We start from the raw sequence: 21514 nt of genomic DNA, 5'->3' as shown, positions 1-21514 counted from the left end.
AGAAAATAGAAGCATTTTTTTATCACGGATCAGCTCCTTAATGGATCAGAAATAATAGCCTGGCGAAGGCGCATGCAGCATCTTCGAAGGATTTTATTTCTATGAAACCGCAAAAACGGTCTCTCACGAGATAATGTATTTTGGACAAAGATACATTGACATTTACTCGTCCGCAGCCCCAATGACGTGCAAGTATACCCTTTGAGTAGAAGTACAAGGGCTCTTACTGGATTTCTGATAACAATTAATTATTAACGATGGATTGATAAGGTATCGCAGGATTTCATTGAATGGATTCGTCAGCAGTTGTGCTCCAACCGAAGTAGAAAGGGCGATAACTCAAAGATGTGGTTAGTCGAAAATGGTAACGTAGAGGGAGTGCCTATCGGCAGTAGTGCCACCACGGGAAAATGGGTAATGCGCATTCTGTGTTCGACAAGAAAATCAAGAGCAATTCCTCGGAGCTTCAAGAGCGCAAGATAAGTATAGATACCCGGGACGGATACCCTTTTGAAAGTATATAGCGACGAAGAGAAAGAAATCCAAGGACCATCCACGAGATCTCATAGGGATGACAATCGCGTTAGTTCGATTCAGCAAAAATTCCATCTCGCGTAAGTTGGTAGAGTAAAAATTTCACGGGCCAAGAAATTCATCCTCTATACGTTTCATACGCTCTTAGGAAATCGTCCTTCGTCACTGTAGATATAGGTTAGGGGCTAATACCTATATAACAACCCTGGGATGAAATTGTGGTCGACAGGATTTGCCATGTCAGTAATATTATAAGGATCTAATCCCAAAGAATGACACTTTCCACGAATTGTGCAAAGAACGAGGACTCTGCTCTCTGGCTGTCTGACATCTGGCCGTGGGAGGCGATTTTCGCACGAGGATCCTCGTGACATTTCCCTGTCATCGAGTATGAATCCGCATGTACAGGATCCGTGCGGTTCATTGTAATTTTTCGCGTCGTTTGATACGTGACTGGCGTGCGATTATTTTCCCCGTGAAATTGTTAATGGCTGTCGCGCGTTTGTTTGGTACGAGATCGATAAGCGTACTACAAGCTTCCTGCAGAGAAAATCAACTCTCGCGATTAATTTACGTAGCAAGAAAATAGCGAAGCGAGTAACGAGCGAGGCGCGCACTGATTAATGTCCTCGGAATGCGAGAAAGGGGGTACAAGCGATCGTATTAGCGGGATAAGCGAAGGCGATAGCGAGTGACAAAAATTGACGAGACAACTTCGAAGTCTCCTTATCAGTGCTGGGCATCGCGTCTCGAGCGAGTTACGACAACGCGAGTGCATGTGCACATGGGTGCATACACGACGCGTGTCCATGCACACGAATCGCAGCTGGCAATTCGATTAGAAGCTAAGAAGTGGCGAGAGGGTAGACGATCCCGTTCTGGATGGTATCGGATGAATTGCGAGAGCTGGAGAATTGGTGGACGAGGAGGGGGGGGGGGAGGCGCGTTCGACCAATCAGGCAGTGCTAATTAGGCGCAATTGTCCAGGAGATCAGGGATGCTGGCCCGTAACCCCGTAACGCGGCTTGTCGTAGCAGTAACAATAATTATCACATGCGCGTTAACGCACAGGCATGATTGCGGAATGGCAGATTGCAAGTGGGTATACCGTGTATAGGTAACTGGTAAGCTCATACGTGCTATTTCCTATAGACTCCATAGAGTCGGTTCGCGATGCTGGCGCACGTGGATGCACGTTTATATATCGTAGGACTATCTATTTGGTCGGTGCATCCGGTGCATCTATGGTGGATGCATTCATTCATTCGTACGTATTCATTGGATTGGAAATCACTGGTGACTACTGGTTCAATGTTGGATTACATTCTGGTCCTCCCTTAACGTTCCGTCGTTTCATCTTGTCGCCTTTGTCCAGCTCTGCTCAGCGTTGTAAACTAGCCCGCGAGCTATCAATCAGGAATTTGGAAAGGATAGATGGATTATATTCCTCTCTCAGTTTAGTTCTCTTGATGCATAATGCATCATTGACGAATGCATCCAATGGATTACCTATGTCTATATATGTTCTTGGGAGCTTTCAGAATTCCTCTTGGTCCTCGAGTCTAGGAGGAAGTTTCGTAGATGATGTGCATGGTGGGAAAGATGTCCGTTCATACCCATCGAAGTGTAAGAGCCGAACAGCATCCTCTGCCGCTTTCCGATAAACCAAATTCCGGAGGTTTTCTTAGCTTGCACCGAGGAACACGTAGGTTAGGATATGCGAACGATCTATATTGTGCTTTCTAATACTCTGGGGTTTCATCAAGTTTCTATACTAATCTCTTATATGATTTTCCCTAGATTTTCGTCGATGCATAAAGGCTGAAGTGGATGCTACCCTTCACTACGTTTAATTTGAAGATGCATCCTCATGAAACAGACGGACCCACTGCATCAGTGAGTTCTATACGAGTTTCTCAAGTGGACAGAAATGGTGCCCAGGTGCGAACCACCAGCAGGTAAGTACACAATGACATTAAGTCCGTACATAGAACGGATTGGATGTGGTGCTCCCTAGGTTAAAGGTGCGTTTCCACGCACGTTTAATATACTGCACTCGGACTGTACTCAGCACTTGGAGACCCACGTCGTGTGAGATTGCTCGGCACTTAATGGGCCTTTAACCCCTGGCATAGTCGCGGTCGGCGGGGCCGTTCCTCGGTGCGAAGCTGCCAGAGACTTCCGGTACAATTTTCCCATTGAGGAGTCCCGCTAGCCCATTAAAATTCCCCCTTGCGAACTCTCGCAAAGGACCGGCTGCTTTTACCGGATCGCTTCTCGCCTTTACTATGAATGGGACTGAAAAGCGAAGCCCGTGGTCGCTCGAGCGTGGACCATGCAATTTATATCGTTTTCTTCAGGACATTCGGTAGGGTGTCACCTAAAGACCCTGTCCACCATTATTTTACTTCTGCCTATAGCTTCGTTCTGGATGGTCGGTCGCCCGACGGTTTTTGGCTTCAGGATTAGCTACCTCAGGGTTACGTCATGTGTGGGTGCACTGAAAACACCATCTTACTGTACTTTGCTACCAGACTCATACCTTATCCTTGGGGATGTCACTTTTCATTTTCTGTAAACTAAGTTACAGCATGGAACCTTGTATCTTCTTTGCTACTCTACATCATCCTGATGATGGATGGGACTCTGGATGATCTAGGATATTCTTGCTGGTTTCTGCATTCGCTGTGACCTGACCTGACCAGGAATGTCTCTTGCGACCTTCAGCCATCGTCTCCGTATGGATCGCTCGATTGCACAGTGAGTGATCACTGGATAGCAATGTCTCTCCAGGTCGGAAATTTTAGTCCCAAGTCACAGTCAGCATCAGCACTCTGCTTTCCTTACGCCAAGTAAATAGAGCGATCCGCGAGTCCGTGTAATACGAGTTGAAAGGCCACGGGTAACTTGAGATGCACGTCGCAGCTGTCTGCGCTTACTGTGCAGATCAGAGACTCGGCCAGTCATTGCGTAAAACAGTGTGGAAGTGGGTACACTGTATATTCTCGGGTAATTAATCGCTGTAAGCGCTCGCCATTCGATCCTTGACACGCGGAACGGATTGGTACAAGTTTTTGCAGGTATACGGACCTTATTCCCTGGTATACTAATTGGTTCGGGATAGGTAGTTTATTAACGTCAGAGAGATCGCTTAGACGAGTAATTTTCACGGGGCTGAGTACATGTAATTAATAGTTTGAATAATTGAAAAAAAATGTTTGAATTAATAAGGGCTTCTTATTTCTTAGCATTTTAAACTGGGTACCCGTCTAACTACGATCTGCGTTATGGATCCTGATTGTTGAATTTATCGGAGCATATAGGAGAAATGACGGCGATATTCTCCCTGGGTTTAAGGATTGCAGTTCGGGCCAAGCCGTCGCGTGGCAAATAGTAGTTCATGCTCAAGAAATGGGTAACCGTGCGGGAGGTGAGCTCAACCGTCTCAGCGTGGGGTTGGTTGTTGCTGGATTTTGATAAATTAACCAGATGATTATGGAGTGGGTGTCCGTAACACGCACGGAACTGAGAGCAGGGCGATTAGTCTTCCGTTCAACTATGGATTAGGGTCTGGGCTAAGTTTCTTCAGCAGATTAGGCGAATATATGATATATGCATTCCAAGATCGCCATATTTCTTGCATCGCCCGAAGGTAATTTGGGATAAAAAAAAGAGAATCAAAATAAAATAGGAATTCGATTATATAAAATTAGCCGAGTCAATCACGCGAGCAAATCTGACTATAGTCCGAATGCTATCATGTGATTTGGCAGACTTTATTTGTTTATCTTGCAAACTATAAACACTTAGCAAATATTCCTGTCGTCGTACGTCACCCTTTTTGAACTAGAATACACTTTCGGCCAAGGAGCCACGTCGACGGGCAATGCGATGCGTTCCGTTCCTTCGAATAGTACGTAAGTATAAATGGCTACCGAGGAGGGACCCGGAGTTTTCGAAAGAGAAAATAAAAAATATACGAGGGGTATAAATCGTAGCTTTAATGGGACGATAAGATAAAACAGTTTAAAATGTGTTCCATTCAGTGTCAATGAACTGCTATCGTATACGGGTTTCTAATTATATTATATAGATTCACAGTGAGTATACAGTGCGCTTGGATGACGCGTATCTTTTTTCAAACCTATCCTGAATTCCGGTCAGTGGAACGAGTTCTTGAGCGATTCGTGAGTCGAGTTCGATTGCGTAGAATTGGAGTTTCCTTTAAGAAGGAGGACGCTCTCTTGCGTTACGTGCTTTTATTATTCATATCTTTTTTTCTCCACCTAAGAAGAAACTGCTGTCGCAACACTCGTGTCAATATCAACGTGCCTTTCAGTCTTCACTTACAAATTATACATTCGATAAGAGAAATATGTCGCTCAATGTATCTTTTAATCGGACGTCGTCTCTTTGCGCCTCATTTTTTTTCTTCCAATCATCTGACACTCCATTACGACGAGAACAAAAATTTTAAATTTATCCCCAATCAGCGTGTCGAAAATAGACCAAACCCGATGACCCCGCATGACCTTTTTTTCACTCCACTAAATAATTGTCCCAATTTCCGTTTCCGTTTTTATTCATTTTTTTTTTTTCATATGTTTTCTTCGCACTCCTTATCGCATGTGTCATTATCGTTAATAATTTTTCCGTTGTATCAAGAAATTCAAATCAGCCGCGTTTTCAACGAAACTAACGGTCATCGCGGTAAATAAGATTGCGACACAATTTTCTCGTTCGAGCGACAGTGCCACTCTGCTTCTGCCACGAGAATACAATTGGGCGGGCAATTTATAATCGTTTCTCATTTCTCCGAAGTGAATATGCGTATAATAATGACGTCACGTTGAATCGAGATAAATCGAACGTTGCAACGATTGCATTTGACCCCCAGGTACAAGAGAGTAATATATTCTTCTATACAAAACCAGTACAATAAGCAAAGCTTGAGCTCGAGTTCTCGTGTAGCGACTTTGGTATTGGAATATCGATCATCAGTCCCAGCGACCGTGATAGGATTTACTGTTAAAGCAGCATCGTTACCGATATTCATGCAGGAATTTATTTCCAGTCTAAATCCAGTCACGCTGGTTCTTGGACGGACAATCCCCTACGTCCCTTTTACAGATAAAACACATGTCGCCCAAGGTTATTCACATCCCTAATAAATATACTCGTTACATGTAAACTCGACGATCATTTATAGTAATTCAATAATTAACCAAGCCTCCATCGAGTCAATTGGATAATTTGTACCAGGTCTATTAATTTTACGTGAATTACACGAAAGTGGCGTATGACGTCACGCGTGAGAACATACGTGTACATAAGTGACACTGTACACATATATCTATCGGATACAGAAAATCCCAGGACCCACCGAGCTACATACGCCTTCAGGCCGATCCCTTATACAACACGCTAATTGTTACATTTACCCGTGAACAATTACCAGGTTAAATTACATTCCCGGTAGCATGGCCGGCACTCGCTTGGGAATTCCGTGGAGAATCTGTTGTCCGGATTTTGTACAAAGTTCCCTAGGTTCAGTATAGGAAGCAACGTCTAGGAGGTTACTGCCAGTGTCAGGTCATGCATACAAAACGTTCTGGTGGCTCGCGTGAGACAAGGTAACGTCATAAGCAAAATCGAGATGCTGACTGTATCGAAAGAAAGAAAAAATTCAAAGAGTATTCCAGACACGGATTCTATGTATATTATACAAAGTAAATAGATATAACAAAGGGGCGTACGATTACCAACGACTTCTGGCGGTACTGGATAAATTTGCCAGTGTTGTCCAAGGAACAATGGCAATTAAAATATAATAATCGTAAATCCCTTGGCATTGTTCCCGAGTTAGATACATTTTTATATATCCTCTCTCTCTCTCTCTCTCTCTCTCTCTCTCTCTCTCTCTCTCTCTCCCTCTCACTCTCTCATATCTTTTCCTGGCATTGCAAGCGACGCCTCGTTTCTTTTTATTCCTCGTGTCGTCGAGAGAGAGATAGAGAGAGAGAGAGAGAGAGAGAGAGAGAGAGAGAGAGAGAGCGGCGAACAATTCGTTAATTAACGAGGAGAACACAAGTGCGGTCTACGAGACAAACCAGTAGGTATGTAGGTACAAACCTCTGGGCGAATGTCGAGGTACGTCGAGTTCCATCGTCCACGGAAAAGGAAAACCGAACCGGCGCCAGGGAGCAGCTCGGTCGCCCGTGTAGACAGGAAGGTCTCTCCCTTTTACCAATGCACTTCCTGGGTGTGCTGCACCATTGGTGCATTGCTCGGAGTGCATTGGCTCGTTGCACACGCTTGCATTACGTTATCTTGGTGTGTAATAAGTTAACTTATCGTTTGTAGGTCGTCGATTGTGTACTTACGCACATTCCGAACGTACCGGCGCGTCTCACTGTCAAACGGTCAGTCAGTCAGTCAGTTGTGGATAAGTTGCATATATGCATTCGTGAAGTAAATACCATAGATATATATATACACACACTGTACAATGATTCACAGTGGATATGAGGTATCGAGGCTTCCGTTACTTTCTTTCCTTTCTTACCTCTCTTAACTTTTCTCTCTCTCTTTTTTTTCTCACACGAGTGTCCCTGACGCCAAGGAGGATTTATAATCCTGCGGAGGAGTTTCGTGAGAAGTGGTCTTGCTGTCGCGTTACAATAGGGAGAGAAAGTACTTGCTGGAGTGACTTTACTGAAAATCGAAATAGCTCAGTGTCTATCACTCGGGGATTACGCAATGAATCCTTTACAGAGTGACGCATGGTATATGCTTCCACGTAGCAGCACGAGGCATAAATGAATAACCAGAATTTAAAAACCTGGTCAATTTATTCGTCGAGCATATTCAAAACGGAAGTTGGTAAAAATTTTAATACTATATAAATGTTGGGTGCTGAGCAAAAAGTCTTGGAGGAGACGATAAGCGTAAATGGAGAACACGTTTGTCGTATGGATTTCTGCAGGTGCTGTGTCAAGTATACGATATATGTTATGTCAGTTGGAATTTTACGTTTTCACTTGGATTTATGTGAATTATTGAATAGTGTACCTCCTCCTGTTCAAAGGATGAGATGACCTCGTAGTAAAACTGCTCGGCCATGGAGAGATCGATCTTGAGAGAGGTACGATCGGTTTCATCCCTCTCGTCTTCCTTCTCTGCACCGTAATCCTTTATCACTATACTTCGACGAGACAGCATCTCGATTGCACTGTTTTTCACCAGCTCCATGTCGACGCGATCACAGTTTATCTTGGCAGACACGAGAGAGGCTTCTGGATGGATGAAGAATTTTTCGCTGCTTAACGACCTCAGATATATATATATATACCTAGTACTTAATAACGACGTTCAAAAGACACTACGATACTTGGCCGAAATTTTTGCGTAGTTTGGTCGCGACAGGGCGATGCACTTGAACATTTAAATATATACTCCCGTATGCACTTTCACAAAAGCCCGGATGCGTCTGGTGTCAGTCGAAGGAACAAGAATACGTGTTCTTCGGTATAAATAATAAGGTATTAAAGGATATATTTATATATATATGTATTTAGGTATAATCAATATATAATCCTACTACTTGTTTTTAAGTAACTTATCACAGCTGATTCACTTTTGGTTAACTTCCTTGGTTTCGCCTGGGCGTTATCACGCAAAAACTTTTCACTTATTTACCAGCACGTTCAATGAATTCCGAACGAGTTTAAAGCCTTTGACATTCGGTACGATTGTCCTGTATCCAGGAAGCGCACGGGATTCGCACCGATCGGATAAGAAAGAACGTTTTCTCTTAAGCCGCTTCACGTTCAATAATATTCCTTTCTTCGGGTCCATCTAGATGTTGGATACGGGCGAATACCCATGGGTTCGACGAAATTTCTTTTTCATACACGCCATGAAGATTTTTTTAGAAATTTTTCAAAATCTTATCACGCATACTGATAATGATTACTAAATTTCCTGCGACCTTTCACTGATATCGACTCATCCTGACTATGGTAACCACTTGGTACTCTCGCGACGGACTCTTGTCAAGAAAGCATGCCGCAGTGTTGCACGCACGTTGGCAAGCGAGAGTGAACTGAGTTGGAGTTGGAGTTTAAGTTGGAGTAAGCATAGAACGCGTATGGCAGCATGCACGCCTGACAGTGTCAACCTACACCAGCATTAGATAAGCCCTTCCACATAGTGCAGACACGTAGTAAAATCATTCCGGTACACTGTCCAGTTACGGGGTGGTTCGATAAAGAAGAGAGAGGTAGAGTAAAAGGAAATGAGAAAGAATAATAATAAAAAAAAAAAAAAAAACTGGAAACCGTCCAAAGAACGTAGCCAAGGAGGTACTTTGGACGAGAAAAAAGTCATTGTCGAGAATAAAGAGAAATACGTTAATGTACATTTCGAAATTGATATTTTTTTATTTTTATTATTGTCTACGGTTCAATATATATATATGATGGAATAATATTATTTTTTTTTCTGTATCACAGTTATTTATATATGGGATATGGGATATGAGGTACTTGGTTCGATGCGATCACAGAGTATGCACAGACTTTACGGGGATTTACAGACTACTGCTGCATGCGGTTATAAATGGCTTAGCAGACATTAGGAAGCCACACGTTCGGTCACACGATACCAACGATTTTTACTAATGAATATTTGACACATGATATACGGTATTTCTCGGTATGATGAATAAGCACGGTTTTCAAATATTCCAGCTGGATGCCGAAAGAAAGGTTTATCACGTATAAACGTAACAGCCCGTAAGGAATGGTAAGAAATGTGGTGCGAAAGGGCGTGCCAGTGCGACTCGTAAACTCATATCATCGAGTCGTGTGCGTATGGCCACGGTAAATAATGATAAAGTATAAACTTGAAGAGCAATGCAGGGTACACCTTGCATTACTGTAATCGCTACGGAAATGTGAACGACGGAATGCGCGGGTATATTAAAACGAGGTGGCTAAAAATAGCTTTGCCAATCGATAAGGTGTTATTCGCAGATCGCTTTCGAGGCGTTATAGAATGCAGGAAAAATGAGTAAAGTGAGAGAGCGAGAGAGCGAGAAAGCGAGCGCGCGAGAGAGAGAGAAATCGTGTATTGCAGCAGCTTATAAAATATCGTGAAAATTTGTATGGAACTTGAGAAATGCTTATTGGACGAAATACGATTCCTGATGGACATATGTATATATACGTATGCACATTTTTTATTGTGTACATAATGGACGTGATAAAGTCAATAGAAATTCGCAAAATGACATGACGAATTATGCTTGATGGGATAAGTACGGAAGGACGTTAATTATATATGGCGACAACGGTGCATCAGCTGCCATGAATGGACTGTAATGTAATTAAGATTCCAACGGGTGGGTGTCTCAGCTCGGGAGCGGGCTTGGCACTACACAGTCATGGCCTTTGTCTCCCGACTGGTATGCATAAAAGACTGACTAGTACCAGTATATATGCTTCCAGAGGCATATATGTACCTTGTGTGAGTGTCCGGACCGAAATAACCCGGCGTACACTATAAAAAAAAATCTCGTCGTCCTGCCTTCCCTCTGCCTTCCATCGCTGTCTCTACGTACACTTTACTACTTGGTTTCCTCTCTCGTTGCTATATTTCACTCGCACTCTCTCCATACTTTCTTTGTCTGTCCTTTTCTATCTTTATGGTTCACCGTTGTTCTCCATATCGTATCCCTGAACTTTGTCTACACGATCACCATCTATTTTTCATCAGCGACCCCTCCCTATCTTTAAATTTTAACTTAGTCGTTTTAAACGTCAAAATGATATGTGTATAGAAATTTTTTAAATTTATTTTAAAACTGCACGATATTAATCAGTCGAGCTACAGAGTCGTGTGAGTACGAATATTTTTTGGCATTAAAATGTCCCACCACTTTACAAACCATATTCAAAGGCTTTTGTTCTGTATGTTTTATTTTCTTTCATTTTTTTTTTTCTACAAAGCTCCATTTCAATAACGCCAGCACGAGTATCCGCGAAGTCTTTCACTTTCGGGGGTTTTGTCTTTTTCTTTAGTTACGACCTTTTTTTATGTTTCCCCATTGTGATCTGCTCTTTTCTTGGTTTTACGGAAAGCACAGAATTCTATCTCCACGGTGTGTAGGATATGAGAAGAGACGTCTGCCTTCCAGCTATGCTGAGGTAGGTTCGCAGGAGTCTCTGTTAGTACATGCTGAAACGAATTGCGAAATGGTCGTTGAAAATGGGTCAAACGATTCAACCAGGCGAGTCTGTTATAATATACGGAGTCTGGCAGTGCCGTTCGGTTTTCATCGAATACACTGCGACAGGATATTCGCGATTTCATCTTACTCCATATACACGGCCCTTTTTCTTGATTTTATCGACACCCTATATTTTTTTTTTTTTCACAAGTATGATGAACGAGGTCTGCGCACGTATCTCAAGAGATGCTCCAATTCGAACACAGCTGATCCCGGTGTCATTACGGGTGATTAAAGGAAGAAGTCTTCGAAGAAATTTTCAATGAATAATGTATACAGTAGTCTGCTTTTATTTGGTGTCCGAGAAATGACGCTTCTTTTTTTCTTTAGCGTTAATGGATAAAAATAGAGGTCACTATATCGATGCTCACTGATGAGTCTGAATATAGAGCTGGTGAAAGGTCAGGTAAAATAAAGGGGAAAAATAATTTAAGAGTCAATCAATTAACAGACATTAGAATAGCTACTAATGAATATTAATTTATCATTGTTTATTGTCCATGGAAATACTATGGTAATGCCTATATGGTACAAAGCACGTGAGAATGCAAAGATACATTTTCATACCGTCGAATGGACACACCCGGTGCATCCAACTGGTTGTACTAACCATACTGAATATTTTACGTTAATGGCATAAAAACGTAGGATCACAGTGACGCCTTTGACTCGGATGCAAAGCGTAATGCTTTCGATAGATAAAAAGAAAGTGGCACGAATAAACAACATGTATATTCGTTTATTCCTGTTGGTCTCAATGACAATTAGAGTAATCTAATTTTTTCATGGTTTTTTCCATATACGGTTACACACTGCGTTTACTAAATATTACAGAGACGGAGAGAGAAAAAATATCGGCCACAGAGATATTACAAAGATAGAAAACATATTTATTGGCAAAAGTGTAAAGAACGGAGGCAACAAGAAAAAAATGAAAATTTTTCATCATCTACCCATAATCGATTTGGCGCTGAAAATAAACTCTGGCAGTTAGACAAATTTTAAACGCTCTACGACTACGTTGTCTCGACTTTCCATCCTATGTTAATAGGGTAAACGGTTTTTATGCGTTGGCTCGCAGATGATTATACTTTTTCGTCGATGCTTGAAAGAAGCCACGAGCCAGCACGCTGCTCGTTTTACAGCAGATTTCAAGGTTAAACGATTGTTCGACCCAATGCCCAGCAATGAAACCACGTAATGAGTCGCGGCTCGCAGGAATTTCATAATTGAAATTAATCAGATTCACCAATAGCTATTATCATCGTTTTACTATGTACTTGGAGTATAACGCCGTATGTCGATGCCCGAAAGGTTTACGAATAAATATTATTTTTAGAGTACAACTTTGGAGCGCTTGATTTTGGGGTACCGTGTAATCAATTTTTACGATACATTTGATTGACTGGTATCGTTATTATGTGAGGTTAGATCAGTTAATCATAGACAAATTTTTATCGGGAGAATATTGTTTTTGGTACGTATGAATGGAAAAAAAATATTTTTTTTTTTTAATTTTGAAAATTTTTCACGTTCTGTCACATTTTTTTATTTTATAAGGACACGTGCAGGGTATATCATTTTTATTAGTTACACCATTGTTTTCTACTATGATATCGATTCACCGTATAAAAAATGTCACGAACGGTAGCCAGAACGTGAGGAGAACCCCCGAGTCTCCGTGAGTCACGCTAATCACGATTCACGTACACGATTTCAGGTTGGATCTTTATGCTGGATCGAGAGCTTCGCGTGTTTTCAAGGAGATGCACGTCCCGTGACGTTGTAGAATATCGACTGAGCAACGTGGGCGTATGGCGAACCGGTAGCGACGGAAACGAGATTCTTCTAAGGCTCCGTTCACAGGAGAAGAGAACCGCAGCAGAGAGGAATACAAAAGAGCTATGGATTACACAGTAGAAAATCACGGGTCCATTATCAAGCGTATGAAAATGAAGAGAAAAGTTAAGAAAAAAATAAAAAACTGAAAATAAATTCAGCCTACTTTAAACCAATGATTGGTTACCGAGCTTAAGGTCTTCGGATAAAAAAACCCTAAAGATACATATGTACGTGGTTAGAATATATTTAAAGAAAGAAAAAAAAAAAAGATAAGATTGCCATAGAATTAAATCTTTTCTCTCTAAAGATGAATCGAGGATCCTATTTCTCTATCTTCAAGCCTGGTACATATGTATTTCAGTTTCTTCGTGATGTGCCCTTTATAGGTTTTCAAGACGAAGGACACGAAACGAACCATTCGAAATCCCTAGGCCGCCTTTGTAGTCCCACTGAAAGCAAGAGAGAAGAACGTGACACGGATCTAGTTCTTCGAATTATGGGGTTCTAAGGTTGGCAGACCGGTCCGGTATTTATCGGGACGATCAAGAGTGCGTTCTGAGATCGTGTGCGGCACATCGTCCACAAGAGGACCGAGCATAGCCACTGATTTATTTATTCAACTAGGCTAATGACAGCTGAGATAGCAGATAAATCCTCGAAGGCAACGCCGTGGCTGGAGTTTTGTTTTCCGTCTGGCGAAGGCGTCGACCAAGAGGCAGCCGACGGGCTCGTGGGCACACGAAGGATAACCCGCGGAGACGGAGCAGAAACTTCAAACAAAATGTAACTGGGTGTAACGAAATATATATGGCGGGAGGAGGCCGCGTTTCGCAATGTTAAAAATTAAAAAAAATTTTGGTGAAAACGAAAGAAGATAAAAAAAATTGCTTTTGGACACGTATCAATGGCTAAAAGTTCAAGTTACCATCGGTTTGGAATGCTTGGCGCGGCCTGATCTTCAACCTCAAGAGGCGTGCAACGAGGCTCGCACGTCACTCGGACACGTCCTGTTCAATTACTTAGCACATAAACATAATGTAAATTTAGCCCCGTTATGGCTATATATAGTTGCGCAATGTCGATATATACAACCGATAACTCATGTATAATGTACGAGCCTGGATCCGCCGACATACAATACAATACAACATTACAATATCATTAAGCGCCCCACTCGAGTTTCCCTAGATTCTAGGGATTTCGCGCGCGACTTCCTGAATTATTTACACGGGATTTATACGCGTCTGACACTTTAACGCGCTTTAATTTGTATCCAATCGAATAGCTGCATGGATACCTATGCAGTTAAGTGCATGCGTATATACAGATATACAAAATCCGAGACGCCTCAGGTACCAAGAACCCCTGGAACAGTAAGACTTTTACTTTCGCGGGACTGGTTCCACATACGAGCACAAATGCTGCTTATCCGGTTATCAGAGCCGTAAAGATACGAAGAAGCATCGTGCTCGGGGAATAATCCCATGAGATTATACCTACGTAGACACTTTAGAAAGGTTAAGTGCAAAAGAGCAAGAGTTCAAATTCGAACTCTTAAGGATAATATTTTATGAGAAAAATTTTAATAAGAAAAAATTTGAGAAGTGGTTTATAATATAGATGTAATGTTACGTAAAAATATTTTCATGCCCATGTGTTTAGTAATTATGAACAAAGATAATTTAATACACAGTTAAACTTGAGGGAGGTATTAAATTAAGGCAAGTGGTAACTCCACACGAGTAACCCTCGTGTAAGTGCCCGTTTCCGATAGTAGTTTTAATTTAAATTAGCTTTAACTTTCCCACTGGCACTACGTGAATTACTCAATAGGTTCAACGCCTGCTTCTGACGAGTCAACTTTAATGCAATTTTGACCCCTGGGTACCTGCATTCCCACCGTTTGATGCGTCCGACGTAAAGCGCCGTGCAATTACTATACAACTAATGCGCGCGGACGCCTGTAAGCGCGCGTCGTGAAAAAGAAACAGATTAGAAACGACTAGAGGACGAAAGAAGAGAATGCAAAAAAAAGAAAAATGGATCCAAACGTAATTGCTCATATCAGAGGCGTCGGACGACTCTAACGGGGTTAAAGGTTGGAACGTAACGAGGGATTATCATTGGTTGGTCTGGATATTCGCTTTTCTTTTCCTCATCTTTTTTCTCTTTCTTTTTTGCCCAACAAATTATTGACCACTTATATTTTTCTTCCACGGCACTTATGCCTTTTGTACCGTTTACGTTGCTTTGATCTTACGTATACATAGGTATCCCTAAGTATCCTCGACGAAGATCTATTACGGGTTAAGGTAAAGCACGGTCGGGAGGTTCTTTTCTATTAGGGATCTTCCTATTTCTCCTTAATCTCAGAGCGAGGAAGCTGGAAATGACTGAAGCGTGTATTAGCCGCCGATAGAACGCGCGTTTCTCAGATTCTGGAATCCTTGATTTTAGCTCCTTCCATAGGTTTACGGTTTGCCGGGTACAAATTTGCTCAGTAATTAACCAATTAGTGGCTCGCCGCTAATTGACTGATTAAGTACCTTCTCGTTGGGATTTAGATTGATACTGATGCCACCGTCAGGCACATTAACGTCACTAGAAATGTTCGCGCAACGAAAACACATATGCGTTCTCATGTATGTATATGTATATATATCGATTATCTATTAGTTAAAATTATTTTGTCCCGCGAGATACGTAATATATTAATCACAGCTATAAGGGATAGTGTTGAAATTTTTGAAAATTTCAACCCGACAGCTACTATGGTTGATCTGTATACATCATCTGGTTCGTGTTCCTAGGTCATCAAGTCATTACGTTGTACGTACAGATATACCTATATCCATCTTCCCCGATCTCTCTATCCATTTTAGCATATACGTACCCACGTATAGTCATAGCGAATAATACGAAAGATAATCCAATGGTCAGACTAATAATTCGAAAGATGGTGTTTGAGTTTGTACAATCTGCTGAATACTCTGTACGGATTCATTCGGCTTGGCTCGTTCTCTATACGGTATACGGAGAAGTAGCGGAGCCAGGTACATTCCTCTGATTGGCGCAGCCAGCCTGCTGCCTTCCTGCTTTGCATACCTAACTACGTGGCTCCGTGGGTCTATCGCATTGGCTTCTAGTCAGAGATCCTTCATTTTTGATATCAGCTTGTAATCGAGTAATACTTATCTTCGTTAAACAGTTAGATCCTGATAGACAAAAAGGTATATCGAACTCGTGCTCGACGATTAGCCGTAGTTTCCGGCTAATAAAGCCAAAAAGCTTGGACTCCTCTTGTGTTTTGACAGACGTAAAAATAAAATACGTTCGACAGTACGTACGGACGAAAACGACACTCGGGTCTGCTCCACTTGTTTATCCTGTAGTAAAAAGAGACGATCTATTCTTAAAGGAAACGTCACAGCTGGTCACGGTAGTTACTTTGAATTAGGTATATCTAGTTCGGTATAGACGAGACCAAGGACGTTGGTTTATATAGAATTTTTCTGAGGTTGCTCGTTGCGCGAGCTGAAAGGGAGTTTTTAATTAGGGTCGCGAAGGAATAACGATATGGGGTGGTGCGAAATGTGTTGGTCGCGATTATTATAGCGTTCATGACTGATAACTTAAGGGTCGATGAGTTTGTATACGTGTATAGAGGCATTTAAAAGTTAAATTGTGTTTTACTCATAAATTATGTATTTGTGAAAACTTCACTGATTACACGGTAACTTTGATATCCAGTGGCTTTTTTTTTGTTGTCGGCAATTGGTATCAGTGATTGTACTAATCGATGCAACTATTGAGTTCTTATAATTCATTCGCACGTAGAAATTGATTAGGCGTTATCAGCTGTAAATACACTTGTCGATTGTCTAACGAAGTAATCGCGTAATATTTAGTAATGATGGTCATTACCATTTTGCATCGGCGAACAGAGAAAAACTGTAAGGAAACTTCCGGGCACTTCTTCGAGGAATAACGTTACTTTACTTCTAATTAAGGAATAAGATGACAAAAAAATGAATAAAAGGAAAAATCACTTTACCTTCCTCGGTACCTAGGAAGTCGGTATTACGGTAAGTACTCTAACGAAATAGGATCTCTATTAATTAGTAGATACTATAAGAGGTCTGTGGAGAATTAAATTTTTTGTTAAATATAATTTACCATTTTTCTCGTAAATGAATCACTGGATTAAAATTGTCCCTAATTAAGATATAGGTCTCTATGGATTTGCGAAAAAAAAAAAAAATACAAAAAAAGACACAAACCCTCTATCTGTCTTCTATACCGTGGAACTTTTTTATTCGTGAATATACGACTTGAGAGTCGGATTTCTATGATGTTAAAGTAACGATTAAAACACAGTGAAATAATTTCTCAATGATCAAACTGTTCTGACTGACTGATCACAGCCTCCAGGGTGAAATACCAATAACCCCAGTGAACAGTGATGCATTCAAGTTACTGGTCAGCCATAAATATTTCACATAGATTAGTATGCAAGGAAGTAATCCATGGCTCGTTATACAACGTAGTGAAAGACGCCTCGCGGTGACCAAGATGTAATCGTAAACTGGCTTACGAGTGTGTACAGAGCATTAAAAAAATTAAGAGAATCATGGTACATTCCACCCACGTTGTAGCATTAAAACCGTACTGTATCGTCGTATCTTTCAAGGCATCAGTGAAATGTTTAACGTGTGTTTACATATGCTATTCAAATATATACGTATATATAATCAGGATAGCAATACTCATCTAGAGTTCCTTTCATCGAAGTGAGGAACTAGGTCGCACCGCGTTGAGATACCGTCAAATTGGACTACCCTTCAGGTTCACCAGGTACAGAATTAACCTCGCTCTATTGTGAAAGAAAAAAAAAAGGGTGCAACCAGGCACTTTCTTTCTTTCTTCCTTTCTCTGCCGAGGCTCATTCCGTGCATGATATCCCACGTGGTTGATACTAACCGATTACTCCCTTTCATGGTAAATGAAAGCAACAACCCTCGAGTAACATCCCAGCAATGCACCCAGTACATACAAGAAGTGCAATTGTGGAAGTGGAATTGTAGGTAATATCTACAATGTATTTTTCACGTATAAAGTGCGTAAGGTTATTTTCGTTGGTCAATAACACAGGAGGATTACACGTGTCACTTGCCAATCGATCATGGCGGCCATAAGTGAGTCAAGCCTTAAGCAGCTAACCACGACACGCCACTCGATCAGCCAGAAATGTATTTTTCCTTTAACTACGACCCCCATGGCGATCGTCCCTAACTTCCCTCCTAGCTCTTATATATATATATGACCACGTCCGAGGAGGCTCGTACAAGGGTAGGGCTACACCCCTCTAGGGCACAAAACCCGTTTCGACAAATGGAACGGCGGAGCGATAGAGAAAATTGCACAGGCAATAATAAAGTGATAGGGCGAAATCGAGACTGATACCCTCTGCAGCCAGTAGTGGTCCTCTGGCAATACACTTAATAATGCCGAATGTACGTTATTATCAGAGGAATCGACTGGGACGTTGAATTCCTGCCAAGATGAAAATACTCGGGGGGAATTAAATGGCGGAGATTTTGAATAGTTGGATTTTTTTAAAAGCCGTATATCAAATTGAAATATTTTTTTGTTATGGAATTACACTTGTACATTTATGATTTATCAATTCGAGGTACTTTTTTACTTTAAGGTTTTATAGAGTGCGTGACGATGCTTGTCAAATATTACGTGTCAATGTAAAATATCAGATACTTACGTTTGTAGTGTCGTCGAGTTTTCGCTTCCACGCATCGCTACGTTCGATCAGCGCGTTCCATTGCTCGGACAGTTTGTTCACTTCTCTGCGGATGCTGCGGGTCAATTCTCGTGCCTGTTCCTCGGCGCTTCTATAACCCCTCGAGTCGCCGTCGAGTTCTCTGCCGGCTGTAACGTTGAGAAATGTCAAAGCGGGTTAGATTGCTGACAAGAGGAGGTCATCGATCATGCGTTTCCTACATGTCGGAGAATTTTTAATGGCTATATACTCGGTGTATACATATAGATATAGAAAATGCAATGGTTTTTATGTCATGGAAGTATGACGACGGGAAAACAATAGACAGGTTCGATGATTAAAACCGTTCTAACGGAGTAGTATTAGTATACTGGGTCGATGTTTACGCGACACGTATCAGGCGCCTATCGTCGATCCTTTCAAGTCGAGCACTTCGGATTTGAGTCAGTGACGAATGACAATGCAATCATTCCGTTTCTAGCAAGTGCATCGAACGCTAGTGTAGAAAGATACGAGGATTTGCGGTTAGAAGTGTACGCCCACCACCATGAACATAAATCAATATAACATGAAGCAGATAGGATAGCCGCTAGGTTGGTAGGTGTTATCAGTGCTAAACATACGTGGAAAAAATAATGTCTGCCGTGATACGATACATGATTCATTGGACAATTAATTTCCTGCGATAGGCATGCCAAAGCGGATGGCGATGGGTTTCAAATTGGGGTTCAAATTTCGGAATTCGTTATCAGGTAGTTTTGGTTTTTTTTTTTAAAGAAAATATTTTCATTAAAAATTCTTTTTTGGATTCTTTGGCACTGATGACCGAGTAACATGAAAAAACGTAATATAATTTTTTTCACGCTCAATTTTTTTATTTTGAATATATTTTAAAGCAGGAAAAACGTCGATAACCGGCTACATTTTCTACCGAGTGGATTCTGATCCTGTGGAGAGAGCCAAATTATTTGGACCGAATTGAATTAGGTGGGCGTGCTCCTCGTCGGTAAGCTATCTATTCAACAGTTGCTCCTCTGCTCGCTAGTCACGTCCATCAGGAGTTTCTCTCCGGTTGAGGTTTTCGTGCAAACGCGTAACACCGGCTTGCCTGTGACATTTGCCACTGTGCTTCTCTCCTGTTGCAATTTCGACAATCGCCGAGTATCATTTGATAGAACATACATGACTTTTTTATCGTGTATATCAGACTTTTAAATTCAGTATACAGACTGGTATTACTGCTTTTAAAACGCGTAAACGCATTTATGTTTAACGTTATTACGAGTAACATACAGGAATATGAATGGAGGAGCAAATAACAAAATTTGATTAGTGTAGATAATTAATGAATCAATTATTTTCAGTTTTCAGAGATTATTGTTAATAAAGAATTAAATAGTGATATATCTGCTAATATACGGGTAATTTGATTTCTAGTATAGCCTTTAGTAAGTGAACCCTATACCCTGCCGTATGATGGCCATCCAACGGTTGAGCATAACTGGTTGTCGGCGTTCAGGGGCTCTGGGTATTCCGCTATCGCGTTAAAGTATAATGAGACAGTCTCCCGTATGTGCCAATTATTTTGAGTATTACAGCACAGTACCATAACAGAGAAAATAAAATATAAATAAGTGGAACAAATTTATAATACGTGAATATAATTTTGTTCGAATAACTCAATTTTTCATACACTTTGCAACGCTTATAATTAATTAATGGGATAGTTATTAAATATATCATGAATCGTATGGAAAATACAATGAATTAAATTATACCAAAAGAGGATTAATGACAAAAATATGAAAATTGGCATTAAATAACTAAAAATTTTCAATGTCCCCATACTGCTTTCCCTGTATAATAACTGAATTATCAATAAAGTAGAATTATCAAGTCAGAGATATATTCAGTGTTAACAGTCTCAGTTACAATTTGAAAATTGCGCATGACTTTAGAAAATTACTGTTGTACTTTCTAGTATTAAAACTTCAAGTAATATTATTTCGCGAGGTAGAAACGACGAACTTTTTAGAACCAACAACTTCGGTAAAAGAAGCCCGAGGGTATCTGAATCAAGATACCATAGAAGATACAACAGACAGTTAAGCAATAGTTTTTTTGTATCAATTAATTTTGCAGTCTCCATCCAAGTTTTAAGAATTCCAAATGAATATTTATCAAGGAGGTTAATTTTCGTGCCGTGCAACTAAATGTCCTATAGTTTGCATTAAAAATCTCCCTCAGAATTATGAGGTTCAGTTACCACCTTGTAGGACTTAAGAGACTCAGTGTTCAACTAATCGGAAGTGGCCTAAGGAGGACTGGTAGGGTTACCGGAAACGTAATACTTTCCCTAGGGATACCCTCTCGAGTCCTGAAGTCCTTGAGTCCTCGAATCCTCTGCAGCAGGGTTCTCTTATTATATCTATGTATATACTATCCTTTGGTATGTTTGCTCCAAAACTCTCGTTTTGGCAGAATTTAGACTGTTCATACAGGCTCGTCAGTTTCCCGTGAAATGAAAATTGGCCGTCTTTCATACGGATGCATGGACGAAGGGTAGACGGCTGAAGATCGCATAGGTTAGTTATCTCGGATTCGAGTTCTTGGTGTCGATTTAAGAAAATACGTGACGATGTATATTCCAGTGGACTGGTTATAAAACCCTGTTCTCACCGCTCCTTTACAAAGGTCGAGGATTGAAATTGTCTTAATATCCATTCTGGGCCGTCGGGATTACTAAAATGAAATATTCAAACAGCGACTGTCGTTGTATGGCGAGGTCGTTGCATTGCTGCGGATAGGAAGCTGCGCGAAAAAGCATGACAATAATAAATGAGGCTTGTCAGGGCGGCTGAAGTATCCGAAGGGATTAGGTCGAAAAACTTTGTGTACTTCGCGAGCCAGCCTCACAACTTGCTGGCTGACATCACAAATCCGTCGAGCATTTAATTAACGTGAAAAATTGTTGCGAAAGGGATCCGAAGGTATGCGGGAATAGCGAGATAGAGAGTGGGCAGAAGGCAGGATAGTGGAACGGAGGAGGGCGG

General features: G+C 41.1%; 1 protein-coding gene across 23 annotated transcripts in view; it reads right to left on the bottom strand.

The window, feature by feature from the left end:
• Nucleotides 1-21514, bottom strand: part of LOC107269770 (dystrophin, isoforms A/C/F/G/H) — a 261027-nt gene that overhangs the window by 8857 nt on the left and 230656 nt on the right. For all 23 annotated transcript variants that reach the window (XM_025087112.1, XM_025087115.1, XM_025087118.1 and 20 more), the window contains one exon: nucleotides 18444-18610. In XM_025087112.1, coding sequence (XP_024942880.1) covers nucleotides 18444-18610 — 167 coding nt within the window. The remainder of the gene's footprint in view (nucleotides 1-18443; nucleotides 18611-21514) is intronic.

The sequence above is a fragment of the Cephus cinctus genome, unplaced genomic scaffold, assembly GCF_000341935.2.
Source record: "Cephus cinctus unplaced genomic scaffold, Ccin1 Ccin1_scaffold0690, whole genome shotgun sequence".
Classification (NCBI taxonomy): domain Eukaryota; kingdom Metazoa; phylum Arthropoda; class Insecta; order Hymenoptera; family Cephidae; genus Cephus; species Cephus cinctus.
This window is presented reverse-complemented; position numbering and strand designations above follow the sequence as displayed.